The following is a 16,417-nucleotide window of genomic DNA, read 5'->3' as shown; positions in this document are numbered from 1 at the left end:
CTTCATTCACTTTACAGAGGCCCAGCCCCTGGAGAGGCTGCGAGGCGAAAGTGCCAAACGAGCAGTGTAGTGGGCTACATGCAGCCAAGTGTGGCCCAAGCCACGTTAAAATGTTATTGGGAAATGTTTAACAAAATAAATGCACAATAAAGATTTTAAAACTAAGTCAATATGTGGCCCACAGGGATCCGTATGTATGGATGAATGGCCCCTGTTTCTATCTAAGTGTGACACTCCTGTTTAAGGTATATCTTTGCAAGTGAATTTTCATAAAATAGAATACATACATCACTCGAGATCTGTTGCCCAAACAAGCAGGATATTCAGTCCTCACTGTCACTCTTCCCTGGGGTCCTATGGATCAAGGTGGAAAGTACCCAGGAATGGTTACTGGGGTAAGGATAATCTTCTCTGGGGGCCTGGATCTGCCCCCATCCCTGACTTTCTCTCTTGTCTTACATCGGTCTATTAGCCTCAGCCTCTGGTAAACTGGTTCCAAATTCTTGTCTTGGCTACCACCAGCACGCATTTGCCCATCTTGTTTCATCTTCTTCAGCTATGTTCTGCTGATATTTTCAGAGTGGGCCATATTGACCTCTGGTGCCTTTGTCCTTCTGGGAAGAGGGGCTTTATGCATGATTTCATCCCCTACCAGACTTGCCCTGAGCTTTTGCAATGGAATGAGTGATCTGAACAGCCTCTTATTTGGCCTTATTGGCCCATAAGGCAATGTTCTTGAGCCAACTAGGGTCAGTTTCACTTGTTACCGACCTCTATTTTGATCCTCTATCCTTGCCTCAAATACCTTCACCAGGTAGATAAACTCTTACATGGTTTAGAGACAGGCTTTGCTGTCCAGTCAGTTACAGGTGATCCCATGTCTTTGTCATACACCACCCTCCTGGCCACTCTGGTAAATCTGCTGTACATCTGCTCTGAATCACTGCTCCTTTGACTACTGGCCTTTGAAGGAGTCTCTTCAAACATGACACAGTCAGATGTTTTCTGCCCTCACACTGAAGGCTATGGAAGAACTGAACATAAGCTTTGTGTGCACTCTTTGCAGTACCCGATCCTACACACAGTCTTTGCAGGCACTCCAACACCATGATCTCGGGCTATTGCATTTCCAGAGAGCATGGGAGGTCAAGAGCAGATCCCTTGAGGCTCTCCATTAGCCTACTCTGTTTCTTCACATCAATTCCTTGTCACTGTTGTGTTACATTATTTCAGTAGCCAGGACTCAAAGGGTCCCTTGTTTGGTGGACAGGGATGCCCTGTGAAAAGGACCATAGCTTTCCACAGTGAGTCCCTTATATTTGCACTGGCAGGCTTACAGTGTGCATTGTGTCTGAAAATATTGTTGTTATATTCTGAACCACTGAAAGTGATGACATGAGTGCGCCAGGAAATGCTTAAGATAACGGGGATCATGAGCTGCTGCTGCTGCTGGTGTCCCTGTCATGTTTCACCCACAGTTGATTCTGCCCTCACCAGAACCTCTTTAAACCTACTCTTCTCTCCTGGTCCAGAGTAGAGCGTTTAATTGCTAATTTTCAAGCAGCCCTATGAACAAGGAAGCTGGAATGTACCCATGTCAGACAGTTCACATAATTTTTTAAAATTCTGAACTTAACATAAAGCAAGCATTTGCATATACAGAGTATAGCAGGTAATTAGGATTGTTCATGGTTCCTTGAAGGTAGGGACTGGTTTTGTCTTTGTATCCCTATCACTTAACACAATGTTTAGCACATAGTAAGTTGATGTGTGTTGACTGACTGACTACTTCTTCCTCCCCATATCCCTTCATCTTTATTCTACATTCCCACAAAGTATCCACAACATAGCACAGGGCTTTTACAAAATCATCACCATCACATAATATTACACTTAATAAAACAGATTATCCCCAGATTAACAATCCTGGATGAGAGTGACGTTCCATCACTGAGAACCACTTCCTTAAGAGCTGAACCCAGGGTGAGTCAAATATGTTGGGTAAATTGTCAATTCAACAATCACTTTGCTGATAATACCAAAAAAGGTTTCAATTCAAATGATCAGTTTACAAAATTAATTCTGTCACTCCAGCAATAACACCTCTCCCTTAAACTTCAACCCAATGATGCAGGAATATAGAATTTCAATAATGCTTTGACTCACAGAAATGTAGTGGTTATAATGAAATAATTGGTTTTATCAGCAGGAGTTTCAAAGCCTGGAAAAAAAAAATGAAAACAAAAAAAAATTGCCATGAGTCTTTGCATCACTGGAGTAAATGACTCCAGCTTTACACAACACTCAAAGCAGCCTTGCTTTTCAAAGAATCCAGAAAATCAAATAGTAATAATTTTGCAAAATCCTAGGATAAGCCTCCAAATATAGCACCCCCTTAATATTATCTGCAGGTGTCTAGCACCCTGTTTGTATCCAAATTCTGTTGTTCAATAGCCCCATTTTACCTTTGTTACAAACAATACTGGAGCAATACAAAAGAACCTTTACTAAAATAGAAATGCAAGATAAATAACAAGAAAATGACAATAGCCAGCAGTCTCAAACTACCTCCTCCCACCACACTCAGAGGCAACAGAATGACTGGCAGCAGTGGGTATAATATTTCTACCTGATCACTTCCCTGTACAACTCAATGCTTCTCGGAGCAGCAGCAGCAGCAGCAGCAGCAGAGGGAACCAGGTTTCTTGGTGCAGTAGCAACCAGATGATCCCTGAAATCCTGGGCAGAACTTAAAAATGCTTACTCCCACCCTCATCAAAGGTATCCACATGGCGTGCCAGAGCTCAATGCACACCTGCTATTTTCCTCTTCTCTCTCCTATTTTTCTGGTGTTTCTTCTTTTTTCTTCTGGTTCTTGCTTGAATTTTTTTGTCAATTTTTAAAAATTCTGAACTTAACATAAAGTAAACATTTCCATATACAGAGTATCGCAGGTAATTAGGATTGTACATGAAACCACAAATCTTTATTTCTTATAGTTTGCTCTTCCTTGTAAATATGTAATAAATTCAATGTTATTTTCAAAGCTATTCTGCTCACCTGTATTTATTTCTGAACTTCATTGTGTTTACTTCTGTGAATTTCTAAAATATGCAATGGCCCTCTTTTATTTTTTCTTCCTTTTTTTTTTTTTTAAATAATACTATTGCTAACCCTCATCTACCTCCCAAATCCTCCTGGTCCCTGATTGAAAAAAAAAAAAAAAAGGAAAAACAAAACCTTTGTAACAAATATTCAGAGTCAAACAAAACACAAATACACATCATTAGCCATGTCCAAAAATACATGTCTCATTTTACACCTTGAGACTATCACTTGAGTGTCAGGAAATGGGTAGCATGCTTCACCATCAGTCCTTTGGAATTGTGGTTGATCATTTTATTGATCAAATTTCTTTTTTTAAAATAATTTTTATTGATATATTTTGCTTTTACATGACTTATGGATTTTGCTTATGGATTGTTACGGCCAAAGAATTCATCTTCCAGTGGCCAGCCTACTGATGAAGAGACTCTCTGTGTCAAGTCAGATTCAGCTCAGTCTGTCATAGGATGAATGTGTTGCATTCAAACAATGGAGGTACCGTCCTGTATAAAGGAGGTAAGCTGTAGTGTAGGCTAACTTGAAAGGCTGGTAGTTAGTTGAATGAATAGTTGGGATCAAGAGAGGGTTTTTTTCAAGGGTAGATTGTTTGTAGGCAACAGGAAATGAGTCAGTGGAAAAGGTAAGGTTCAAAATGAGAGAGGGAAATGATCTTCCTAAAATCTCAGGTCTGACCATGTCACACCCTTAGTCAATAAATTCTAGTGGCTCCCTATCACTGCCACGATCAAATAGAACACCTTCTGTTTGGTGTTCAAAGCCCTTCATAACCTTTGCCCAGCCTCTCCAGTCTTCTTACACTTTACACCTTCCTCCCTTATACTCTTTGATTCAGTGACATTAGCCTCCTTTGCTCTGTTCCTCTGACAAGACACTTCATTTCCCAGTTCCAGGCATTTTCTCTGGTTGTCCCACATGCCTCTTGTCCTCTTCATCTCTGCCTCCTGGCCACCTTGGCTTCCTTCAAGTCCCAGATAAAATCCTACCTTCTACAGAAACTCTTTCCCAATAACCTTTAATTCTAGTGCCCTTCCTTTGTTGATTATTTCAAATTTATCCTGTTTATAGCTTAATCGTACATAATTGTTTGTAAGTTGTCTCTCTTATTAGACTGTGAACTCCTTTGAGAGCAGGGACGTTTACCTTTTTTTGGTACCCCTAGCACTTAGCACTTAAGGCAGCTAGGTGGCACAGGAAGATTTATCTTCACGAGTTCAAATGTGGCCTCAGACACTTACTAGCTGTGTGAGACCCTGGGCAAGTCACTAATCCTGTCTACCTCAGTTCCTCATCTGTAAAATGAGCTGGAGAAAGAAATGGCAAACTACTCCAGTATCTTTGTCAAGAAAACCCCAAATGGGGTCACGAGTTAGACCAACTGAGAAAGGACTCAGAAATAATAAACATAAAGCATTTAGCACAGTACCTGGCACATAATAAGTGCTTAATTAATGTTTATTGATTGATTGTATGAGGAGACAGGAAGGAATGAAGTCAGGTGTATAAGTAGAGGGATTGACCTTGATGTGGAGTGGGGCAGACTCTTTATTAGAAAATTAGAGAATGGAGAATGATGTCCATAGGATATGAAGATATAGGGGAGCAGAGGGACTCCAATTAACATCCTTTATTTTCTCAGTATCGCTGTTGGGAATGGATAGAGAATCAGTTAGAGAGGGGTAAAATGATTTCTTTGTAGTAGCAAGAGCCCAGTTGAGTTTGATAACATAAATCTGTAGTAGACCCAGGCAGCACAGGTTGGGTTGTGAAAGGGAAATGAGATGCCAGGACTGTTCAGCAGCAGTGAGGAGCAGAGAAAGCAGATCGTAAGGAGTTATTTGTTGCTAGGGCTTGGCAGGGCATGAGTGATCATAGGACCAAGGGTAAGGCATTCAATAATAGAGAATAATCATCTCAAATAGACCTGAAGAGCTGTTAGTAGTATCTCAGTTATCGGTCTCTTTATAACTTGTAGTGGCCAAATATTTAGATACATGTCTGAAACCTCAGTAACTCAGAGCTTCGCATATCTACAGGGATCAAACTGTAATTATTTGCTGTACAAGTTATTTATTTTACGTATGTGTTTTTCATTCGAGAGGCAGCATGGCACACATGGGACTTCCTCTGATTGAATGTAATATTTTCAAGGGCAAGGACTGTTTCATTTTTGTCTTTACGTTTTCAGCCCCTAGCACAATGCCTGGCACACAGTAGGATCTTCATAAAGGCTTATGGGTAGCAGGTAGGTAAGGAAAGATGAGATGGACCTTGGAGCCAAGAGCAAGGAAGTCAATGTCACTCAAACAGAGAACTTTGTATTTGATCATGGAGGTGATAAGGAGCTACTGGAGTTGATTGACTTGGTGGGGGGGGGGAAGGTAGGGGTATGTGTGACCTGGTCAGGATTTAGCAACATCACTTCTCCTCTCTCATATTGAACCTTATCTTACCTACTGGCTCATTGCCTACAATCCATCCTTGTAAAAAGCCCTCCTTTAATCCCAACTATTCACTTAACCAGCCCCAAAAGTTATCTTTCATCTCATCTCCCTTTCACAAAAAAGTTGCCTATCCAAGGCACCTAGATGGCACAATGAATAAAGCTCTGGTCTTGGAGTCGGGAGGACCTGAGTTTAAATCCGGCTTCAGACACTTGACACTTACTAGCTGTGTGACCCTGGGCAAGTCACTTAGCCCCAGTTGCCTCACCAAAAAACAAACAAAAAAGTTGCCTATATTACATTCGTTTCTTGACAGGTACTAGCTGTGTGACCGTGGGCAAGTCACTTATCTCAAGCAAGTGCCTCAAGTGACACAGTCAAAGACTATAAATTACAGACTGGTTGCTGATCTTTGCCAATGGAAGGAATGTTCTCATCAAGTCTTCCCTGCCCTGATAACAGCACAGATCCAGACAAAACCCAAACCATCTATTTCCATATTGCTTAAATGTTACCAATTGAATTCAACTTTTGGGGAGACGGAAGTGACCAAGCAGCATTGTCAATACTCTCCCCTGACCAATCTACACTTTTAAGAGGACATTTACTGGGAATCGATAACTTGAAAGTAATCACATCAGACCAAGTCAATCTCTTTTTTCCCCTGTTGACTTCCTTTTAAATGTTTGAACAGGGAAGAGAATTTCAATAAGCACAAAATACATCTATCAGCATCAAGAGCAGAAACATTCAGTGTCAGATTTCAAAGGCAGGTTGACGTTGAATTCTTCAAGTTACAAGCAATACCTCAGCTCTGGATAGGTGATGGTGATGGAGATTCTAATGTTTTAGTTTCATTACTGGTGAAGAAAATGCATGCATAGGCCATCCTTTTCCTTTCCAAATTTACCCCTAAATCTTAACACCTTGGCCTCATGTTGCCTTTGCTTTCCTGTTTTCTCTGGAAGCTTAAGAGGAAACTCCATTGGAGTGGCTGGAGCGAAGGCCATGGCTAATGCCCTGAAGACAAACCCCAGTCTCCGGATGCTCAAGTGAGTAGTTTTTGATAATTGGAAGGAAAAAAGGCAAGGTTTAGCAGGACTTTAAGACCCTTAAGTGGCTGCTGTGGATTTCCCCTATAGTGGCTTCTTTCTGAATAATTCAGACCTTATATAAAGTGGAAGGCATCTAAGTGGCACAGTGGATAGAGTGCTGGGCCTAGAGTCAGAAAGACTCATCTTTGTGAGTTCAAATCTGGCCTCAGACATTTACTGGTTGTGTGACCCTGGATAAGTCACTTAACACTGTTTGTCTCTGTTTCTTCTTCTGTAAAATGAGCTGAAAAAGGAAATGGCAAACTGCTCCAGTATCTCTGCCAAGACAACCCCCCAAAAGGGGTCATAAGGAATCAGACATGACTGAAATGATTAAACAACAACAACATAAAGTCTCAGCTCTGAAAATACCTACCTGTGTGTGATCTTGGGCAAATCATTTTAACTTCTTTGGGCCTCAGTTTTCTTATATGTAGAATGAGAGGCTTGGACTAAACCATCTCCAAGGTCCCTTCTACCCCTAACAACCTATGTTTATAAGGCAGGGTCCTTCTGGCCATTTTCATATAGTACACCTTAATATTAAGTGTCAAAGGCGACTGGACTGTTGCCATAGTAGAGAAATCATAGCAGTGGTAGCTGCTGCCGCTCTATGACGTTGCCTGGAGACTTTACCCAAAACCTCAGGGGACAAATCAAACCCTGAATTACATGTTACCTTTCCAGTCATATGCTTCCTTGGTGTTCTCTTGGCCTACAACGGTCGCTGCAGGGTTTTTCTCCCCCCCCCCCATCTTTTCCCTAGTCTTCAAGAGAACTCCCTGGGCATGGATGGAGCCATCTGCATCGCCACCGCACTGTCCAGCAACCACGGACTCCAGCACGTCAAGTGAGTGAGGGTTGAAAAAAAAAGTAGAAGCTTAGTTCAGGGACACCATTCTCCCCTTGTCCTTTTACAGCAGCCTTCCAAATAGGACACTTGTCCATGTCAAGTCAGTTGAAAGAATAAAACAGGCTATCTCTGAGACCTTATTAGGTGAGGCATTTATTAAGAGTTTACTGTGTGGCTCTGTGCATTCTGGAATGACAAAATATAGAATCAAAAAGATCTTTACGAGATAGAAGGATTTTTACCAACAAACTGAAATTAAATAGAGGTAAAAGCAAAGCACTACGTTTAGGCATGCACAAAATTAAATCACATGAATATGAGAAAGGAATGTGAAAAAAAGCCAATTTTAGTGGATTGAAAGCTCGGTATGTCAGTAGTGTGGTGTAGTTGCTAAAATATCAACAACAAAAACTCAATGCAAGTAAAAAAAGAAAAAAAAGAAAGAAAATTAACTTAGTCATAGTCTTCATTAATTAGAGGTATAGAAGTTAATAATAATTTACCATAAGCTGTACTAATGAGACCACATCTGGAGAAGTGCATTCAGTTCAGTTCTAGATACTGCATTTTAAGAGGATCACTGGCAAAGGAAAGGGCATCCCAGAAGATGGTGAAAAAGCTAGTGAAGGATCTGGCAATCATGTCCTATAAGGGTCAGTTGATGTTAGGGATGTTTAGCTTGGGGAAGAAAGCAGAGGGGTGGGGGTTGCAGATTATTATCTTCAGATATCTGTCATGTGAAAGAGGGAGTAGACTTATCTTTTGTGGCTTCAGCGGGCAGAACTAATAGCAATGATCCAGTGATACAGCGGAATAGATTTGGACTCAATCGAAGGAACTTTACAGCAGTGTCTAGATCACCTGTCTAAGGACGCTGTAAGACAGGGGCTCTTAATCTAGGTGCTATGGATAGATTTGGGGGGTCCATTAACTTAGATAGGAAAAGTTACATCTATTTTTGCTAACCTCTTCACTTCAGCATTTCATTGAAGTAGACTGCCAAAGGGGTCCTGACACAAGGAAGGTTAGCAATCTCTAGGCTAAGGGATTCTTGAACTTAGTGGGAGGTTGAGTTTGATGACCTATAAAGTTACCTTCAAGTCTAGGTTTGTATGATACTGCTTCTTCTGGACAGTGTGGGCCCTAGACAACTGACTATTTGTAAACCTTTACTAAAGGATTTGGATCTCAAAGTTTGAACAAGGGTAGGGTTGACAGAATGGTTAAGTGGAATAGGCTTGCCTTGACCTGCCCTTGTAAGCTAGCAGCTGTCCACTCCTGCCATTCTCCTGAAACAGCTAAGAACCAAGGACATGGAAGACCTATTTAGTGCCAAATTCAGTGGCCTCTTTGTCCTCATCCTCCATGAATTGTGCAGCATTTGATGCTGTGAACCCCCCCTTCCTTCTAGATAAACGGCCCTTTCCTGGCTTCTGGGCCACTGCACTCTCATGGTTTTCTTACACTGTTCCTCTATGTCTTTTGTTGGCTCCTTATCCTCTTCCCATCCCTTCAATGTGTATGCTCCCCGAGGTTCTGTCCTTAACCCTTTTCTTCTCAATGCTTTTTCTGAATGACTGCATTAACCCTCATGGCTTTGCTGCTCATTTCTGTCCAAACTCCCAAATCTAATGCTGTGACTCCAAACCTGCACTTTCAACTGCCTATGGGATGTTTTCAGCAACATCTCACACTCAACATGTCCCAAACTTTATCTTTTCCCTGAATCCTACCCCTTCCCTTTTTTTCTGTTGACAGCACCATCATCTTGCAATTCCTGCCACCTTTCATCAGGTTCCAAGGCCTGTTGAGTATTTTCAAGGGTGGGTATGGTATTATCTGTTATCTCCTTCAATCTAGCAGAGTATGCTGCCCATTTATCAACTGATAATGAGAAGTCTGTTAACATGAGGTTCCACTACTTGGCCAGTTTTCAAGTCCTATCCAAATATACCCTTTCTTTCAGTCTCCAGGGAAACCACATTGGAGAATCAGGTGCCAGGATGATCTCAGAAACCATCAAGACAAATGCCCCAGATTGTATTGTTGAAATGTGAGCCATAATCTCTGGTGGAACTTTCTGGTGGAGTGAGCAGAACAGGGAAGAAACCAAGCAGGAAGTCTGAATGCTAAGAGACTATTAAAACAAGTGATGGCCTGAAGGTCAGTGGCATGGTCGTTCTAGCAGGAAGGAGCTTATTGATCCTCTGGAAGGAGTTTCAAAGAGAGGTCATCATCTACCTCCAGAACTGAGCATCAGTACAGGAACAGCAATGATTGATAAATTCTTCTATGGATGGATTCCAGGATACAGACCTTGTGATTAAGGGTTCAACTGCTGCAACGACTGAGGAAGGTGGTTGGCCATGGGTAAATAGCTGGTTATAAGGCCATTAAAAGTATCAACCTGACATGTGTAACAGAGGAAACGTTCCTTGATTCTTCCAAGCAACACACATGTCGCTAAGAAGTCACAATTCTTCAAGAACCATGGAAAAACTGGGGAGGGGTGTGTTTTGAGATGGTTTAAGTTGTGGGGCTCTGGAGATGGAAAAGCTAAAATGGCATTTTCATTTCTCCAAGTTTTCCACCACACCAGCACTAAGCAAATTATTTGTCAATGACAAACACAGGGGTCCTAGCATACTAGACTACAAACTCAGTATGTCAGCAGTGTGATATGGCAACAGGAAAAAAAAAAAAGCTTATTAGCAGAACAAAGGTGGTAGTAATCCTGATGTGTTATGGGCCAGATAATATCTGGAGTATTCAACCAAGTTCTTGGTGCCACATTTTATAAGGTACGTGGATCATTTAAAACATGTGCAGAGCAGCGCAATCGGGATGGTGAAGGTAAAAAAAAATAGCTCTCTGGTCTTTTTTTAGGTCCAGATCTGTGATTTCATCTTAGTGTGGAAACTCCTTCTACCAATGCAAATCTACAACTAACTCATTTGTGACTTCAAGCCTTAGAGAGAACCCTTCTGGAAGTCTTTCAGACGAACTTCTTTCAGTGGCCAAAGGGTCTTCACCTTAGATAATGGGCTAGGCTTGTTGGTTTGGAGAAATACTGCCTCTAGTTTTGCTTTTTTGCTGCCAGAGCTCCGCAGCTAAACCACTGATTGCTTTGTCACTAAACCCTCTCTCACTCCTCCTATTAAAATGCCGTACTGAGAGCAGGTAAAAGGAAAAGGGATGTTTTGCTCAGAGAAGATTTGGAGAGCGGGGAGATATGCGTGCTGTCTTTATCCCAAAGTAGACGGATTCCATTTGTTTTTGCTTGGCTCTGAAGGATAGAACCTAGCACCAATGAATGAAAGCATATAGGAAAAACTTTAGCACAGCAAAGATACTTCCCCAGAAATGAAGCTGTCTAAAAATGGAATGGGCTCCCTTAGGGGGTGGTGCACTGTCTGTAATTGGAGAGCTTTAAGAACAGGAGAAAACTAATGCTCCAGGTAGGGACTGGACTAAATAATCCCTTGATCTAACACACTATGGGAATTGATGATGTGTTAAAACATAATGATATAATGAAAATCTGTTGGGCCTCAGTAGACCACAAATGCCACTAGGAAACCTCTCTTCCAAAGGCAGTGGGTCTATCAAAAAACATTAATTCCCACAAATGGTGGTGCTGCTGGAAAAAAAAAAAACATCAGATAAGACACCACAGATCTTATCAATCAAATCAATGAGAATGACAGTGTATGAAGACTATAAAATGATACTCATTTTTAGTTTGAACAGTAAATCATTAGGGCTGTAAAATTCCTTATAGGTAAGTACAAAAAATGTGCCAGCCTGCTTACACTTCCCTAACTGCCTCTCTCTCTGAAAAGACACTGGTATTACAAGCAACAAGGTTCTTTTTACAATGAGGTTGGCAGAAAATGTTACTTAGGCTTTCAAAGTTTATCATAATTTAGTTTAAGACATCATGCTATATAATGTCAAACCTTGCCTGGAAACCCTAATATTCAGCCATCTCTTCTTTTCTCCACATGGCATTCTTTTAAAAATTATTTTATTGATACATTTTGTTTTGCCATAACAATTCCAAAAAACAATTATAACCATGTAACCTTAAAAATGGTTAAGCAAAACTGTCTAACACAGCTTTTGGGACTGACAGCACAAGTAACATTTTGTTTCTATAATTCACCATTAACAAAAAGAAGAAAGTGTATTCCAACATCAGGCATCTGGAATTAAGATTGGTTATGTTTCATGTGAATCCTTCATAGTCCTCTTTCCTTACGGTACAAAAATATTTTATTACAATCATATACCACGGTTTGTTTATCCATTCCCCAACTGATGGGTGTGTAATTTATTTCTAGCTTTTTGCTACTATAAAGAATGCTATGAGTATTTTTGGTACCAATGAGATCTTTCAACGACTTCCAGGAATAAACTGAATATAAATCCAGTAATGGGATTGCTGGGCCAAAGGGGTATGGGTAGTTAAGTAACTTTTTCTTGCATAATTCTAAAGTTTTCCCAGAAGGGTTGAATTCACAGCTGCACTAATTGTTATTAGTGTGTCTTTCTTCCTACAGCCTGATAATAAATTGATTATTTTCATTTGCTACCATCTTTGGCAGTCTGATGGTTGGGAGGAGATACTTCAGTTGATGCTATACATAAGATTATATTTTATTATTCTCTTTTATCAATTCCTTTCCTTTCTTTCAAGGCTTCTCTGGACCATTAAGTTATTCTCCAGAGAAATGTTTTAAGGAACTGCTCCTAAATACAGAAACTAATCTTTGATAATCAGCTGGCCCTGGAGAAATAAACCAATGCCTTCACTTCATTAGAATAAGAGTTCTTAAGTTTGCAAAAAAGACATGATAAAAAATAAACTAGTGCTTATGTGGTAATTTAAAAATAAAATCTTTTCTTTTCCTGAGCAATTGGTATAAACACAATAAATTATTCTGTATGATACTTGCAAATGTGAATCATCTAGGTAGAATGATTTTTATAAGAAATTATATGCAGTATAGCAATGCAGACCAACAGCCTGAGAAGGAAAAAAGTTAGTCTGGGTATACTCTCAGTCCCAGCACACTGGGTCCCTAAAGGCACTAGCATGTTCCCTGCTAAGGAATTCATTCACATCCCAATGCTCCCATCGGTGTAACTCATGTGTCATTCTTCATCGACAAAGATGTCAATGCTGACTTACCATCGCTCAAGACAGTTGTTTTTGAGTTGTTTTTCCTATAGTAGAGTTGTGGCAAACATCACCCAATTGTTGATTGACTGGAGTGAATTCAATTCAGCAAGTATCTAATTGGCATCAATTACGTGCAAGATACTGTACCAGGCAAAAATGATAATAGCCCTGCCCTCAAGCAGTTTATTATGTTCTACTGGAATGTACTGTAGCTATGAACAAAGCAAAACGAATTGGCCCAACAAGAATAACATTCACAATACTGGTCTCGTGAGCTTCATGTCCTAACTATACTTGTATGTCTGATAGGTTTGTTATGAAGAATAACACACTATTATTATTGAAAAGTGCTCAGTGTTTCTCTCATGGGAGGGTATTACTCAGGTAGGTAAACAGTATTACTACGGGTTTCACAGTTACAGCTAAGGATTTTTAATATTGGTGTCAGCCTATGGATTTATCTTAATGGATGTCTTGTTAAAGACTTTTTTATGCTCCTTGAAAAAAAAAAGCTCCATATAGAATTTGGGTGATGACGTTTTTTGTTTTTGTTTTTTTGTCATTATTATTTTCAGTATATAACCACCTTTTAAAGTCAGGCCAGATTCTTGCAGGTAAATAAGCTATATTCTAGCTTTAGCACTTTAGAAAAAATGTAGATGTAAAAAATGTAAAAACTCCTTGGAACCAATTAAATTCCATGAAAGAAAAAAATATGACTTCTGAAGTGTCTAACAAACTCTGGCTTATAGCATACCATGTCAACTATGTCTATTCGGTACAACTTTTTCAAGTCGTAGAGAGATGGTATTTAGGGAAAAGGCGTGGAAAACATACTGGATTGGAAATCAAACCACCTGGCTTCTCAAATCTCAGCCCTACCATTAACTCAATGTGTCACCTTGGGCAAGTCTCTATCCCTTTCTATGCTTGTTTTCTAATTTGCAATAGGAGAGGATTAGACCAAATAATCTTTCAGTTGCATATATTTTGATCCAATGAGTTGAAGTTGTCACATAGGCTCCTAAAACTTTTAGATTTCCCATGTTAATCAGGAATAAACATGGAAATCTCCTTGTATAACAATGTGTATTTGGTAACAGTGTTGTCATCATCCCTACTCTACAGATGAGGAAACTGAAACTCAGAGATGTCAAGCAATTTGCCCATGGTTCCATGACTAATAAGTGGTGAAGGTGGGTGCGCTTTTGGAAGTGGGGTGCAGAATCGAGGCCAAGTGGTTTTGGTGGCCAAAAAGAAAAATCATTGAATTGACTACTTAAGTGCTCCTTACTATGTGTATTTTACATCAAAGCTTTCTCCTCCCAGAAAGAGGCAGTCGCCAGAGTGGAAGAGAGAGTGCTAAGACAAGAGTCAAGAGACCTGGCCTTTCGATCCTGGTTTCTGTCTCATTAGTTTAGGCCCTGAGACCTCAGTTTTCCTCATCTGTGAAATGAGGTTGGACAAGATGATGTCTAAGGTCTCTTCCACCTCAAATTCTTTTAAAAAAGATTATTTTAACAAATGCTTAACACTGAATGTCAATACAAACAACTAAATTTGCTTAGTAACAATTTACATTTAAAATCAATTAATTTGGACATATGAAGTATCATAATTTTTCAATCATTCCCATTAAGTCTTACATAGGATTCTTTGTTGGTCCATTCATTCTTATTTGCTCTTTAGCTCTTATATGGTTGTGGTTAATGTGTACTTCATTTTTCTAGTTGTGCTTCTTTTTTTAGCTTTGTATTATTTTAAAGGTCTATTTGGATTTATTTTCTTCCTCAGATTAGTCTTAATTGCTTTGTAGTATTCCATTCCATTTACGTATCATAATATATTTAAGCACCCTACCTCTGGTCAGACATTTAGATTGTTTCCAGTTTTTTGAGATAACATATACTACTACAAAAATCTTTGAACAGACAACTTTTTTTGCTTCTGATAACTTTCAGAGGTTATTATCAACAATGGGATGAATGGGTCAAAGAGCATGATTGTTTTGTAACTTTACTGCATGCTGCTAGGTTGCTCTCTAAAAAGATTCTCTAAGTTTTGCAGGTTTACAATTCCATTGTTGATGTTTTAGATTTACTGATGGGTAATCTCATGGTCTCAGGGAAATGAAAAATCTAGGTCAATAAGATTAACAAATTTAGTACAGATAACTGAAAAAGAAGAGAGATCTGATGAAAAGGTGGTCCTGGTTACCTTGGGAACATGATCTTTTTCAGAAATAAGTGAGCTGAAAAGGAAGTGAAAAAAACTGAAACAGAATTGCAGCCTAATATAAAGGCTTTCAGGTGTCTTTCTCACCTACAAGGACGTTCTACAAGGACGGAAACTAATCTATTAAAGTATATGTAGTATAGCAGAAAGAGCCCTGAATTGGATGGAATTCAAGAAACCACCGTATTCTACTCAAGAGCTACAGAGCCATACACGTGTCACAGCCTTTCTTCATCTTAATGTCATTTTTTTTATAAAATGTTAGTTGTATTAGATGAATTCAAAGGTCCCCTCCAGCTCAACATTCTATGACTCTGTGACTGAAATGTTAAAAAAAAATGTTTATTCAAGAAAATTCAGAAGTTGGTACAGAGAGCACGCAAGGAGTTTTAAAATTAAAAGTTAGACTCTTAAAAATCAGTATGTTGCCACAGTATTCCAAAACCATGTGAGAGCAGCATACACTGGGGGAAACTGTTCCTGGGGTGGTTCCTAAGATTTGACTTGTAACACAATGGTTTTAGTTAGTTATGTTTCTCTTTTCTCTGTGGTTCTGTGGACCTTTTTGTACCTCTTCTATGATAGGAAATAATCAAGTAATCCTGTTTTCCAAAAATAGTAGGTAAATATATTCAAAAAATATGTGTGGTAGTAGTTTTGGTTCCTGTTTAAATCTCATGAAATCTAAGCAAAGGAGGATCCAGCTTGAATGTCTTCAATAATGAACAGCTAATTTAGTTAAAATAATGCATCTTACTTCCCCAAACTTCACTGAGGCCAGAAGGAGTAAGCTAGAAGTCATTGTCACTCTCATCCAGTGGCTCAGGTTTGCGAGCCCTACGATTTGGCTTAGTGGGGGAGAGAGCCATACTTTCATCTTCCAAATCATCATCATCTTCTTCATCATCTTCCATATCAATTTCACTGTCCTCTGAATCTTCCTGCAATAAAAGAGATGACAGATGTAACTTGACACCTTCTACTTCTTAGCTAGTTAGGAAGTTAAAAGCCAACAACCATTTTCCTAACAGTTCAGAAAAAAAAGCACTACATGGCATAGGAGAAAAGTAGTCAGGTCCAGACACAGATGAAAGTCTCTACATTAATAATACTGCTTTCAGTCATCAATTTCCAGACCAATAAAACCCAGTACAAATCAGATTTAGTATTGTTATATATAATGCCATGGCTTTCAGTCAATTACCCCTGGAAGTTGCTTCTTGGGACCCAGAAAAATATCACTTGGAAGTTATTTTGTCTCTCTGAGGTCTCAGTTTCCTCATCAATAATTTTGAGGAAAAAATCCACACTCTTTTTCAAAGCACTATAAACACTGTAAACTGTAAAGTACAGTAGAAATGAGAGTATGTTTTATTATCAGTAGATGAAAGAAGATTCGGAATGGAACTGAGGGCATATTTATTTTCATTCCTGTTAGACACAGGGAAGAGAAGAGAATGTGGAAAGTAGGTATGAGGAGCAA

General features: G+C 39.5%; 2 protein-coding genes across 5 annotated transcripts in view; one reads left to right on the top strand and one right to left on the bottom strand.

The window, feature by feature from the left end:
- NLRC3 (NLR family CARD domain containing 3) overlaps positions 1 to 12,429 on the top strand; it is a 62,623-nt gene extending 50,194 nt beyond the window's left edge. The window contains 3 exon segments of the mRNA XM_020995660.2: positions 6,536 to 6,619; positions 7,428 to 7,511; positions 9,481 to 12,429. Coding sequence (XP_020851319.1) covers positions 6,536 to 6,619; positions 7,428 to 7,511; positions 9,481 to 9,571 — 259 coding nt within the window. The 3' untranslated portion in view covers positions 9,572 to 12,429.
- Positions 12,430 to 15,255: 2,826 nt separating this feature from the next.
- The window catches only part of CLUAP1 (clusterin associated protein 1), an 80,905-nt gene continuing 79,743 nt past the window's right edge, over positions 15,256 to 16,417 (bottom strand). For all 4 annotated transcript variants that reach the window (XM_078152644.1, XM_078152645.1, XM_078152646.1 and 1 more), the window contains one exon: positions 15,256 to 15,875. In XM_078152644.1, coding sequence (XP_078008770.1) covers positions 15,726 to 15,875 — 150 coding nt within the window. In that variant the 3' untranslated portion in view covers positions 15,256 to 15,725. The remainder of the gene's footprint in view (positions 15,876 to 16,417) is intronic.

The sequence above is a fragment of the Phascolarctos cinereus genome, unplaced genomic scaffold (genome assembly GCF_003287225.1).
Source record: "Phascolarctos cinereus isolate Bilbo 61053 unplaced genomic scaffold, phaCin_HiC Scaffold_4;HRSCAF=312, whole genome shotgun sequence".
Lineage (NCBI taxonomy): Eukaryota > Metazoa > Chordata > Mammalia > Diprotodontia > Phascolarctidae > Phascolarctos > Phascolarctos cinereus.
Note: the sequence above shows the minus strand (reverse complement) of the source record. Positions and strands in the feature narration are given on the sequence as shown.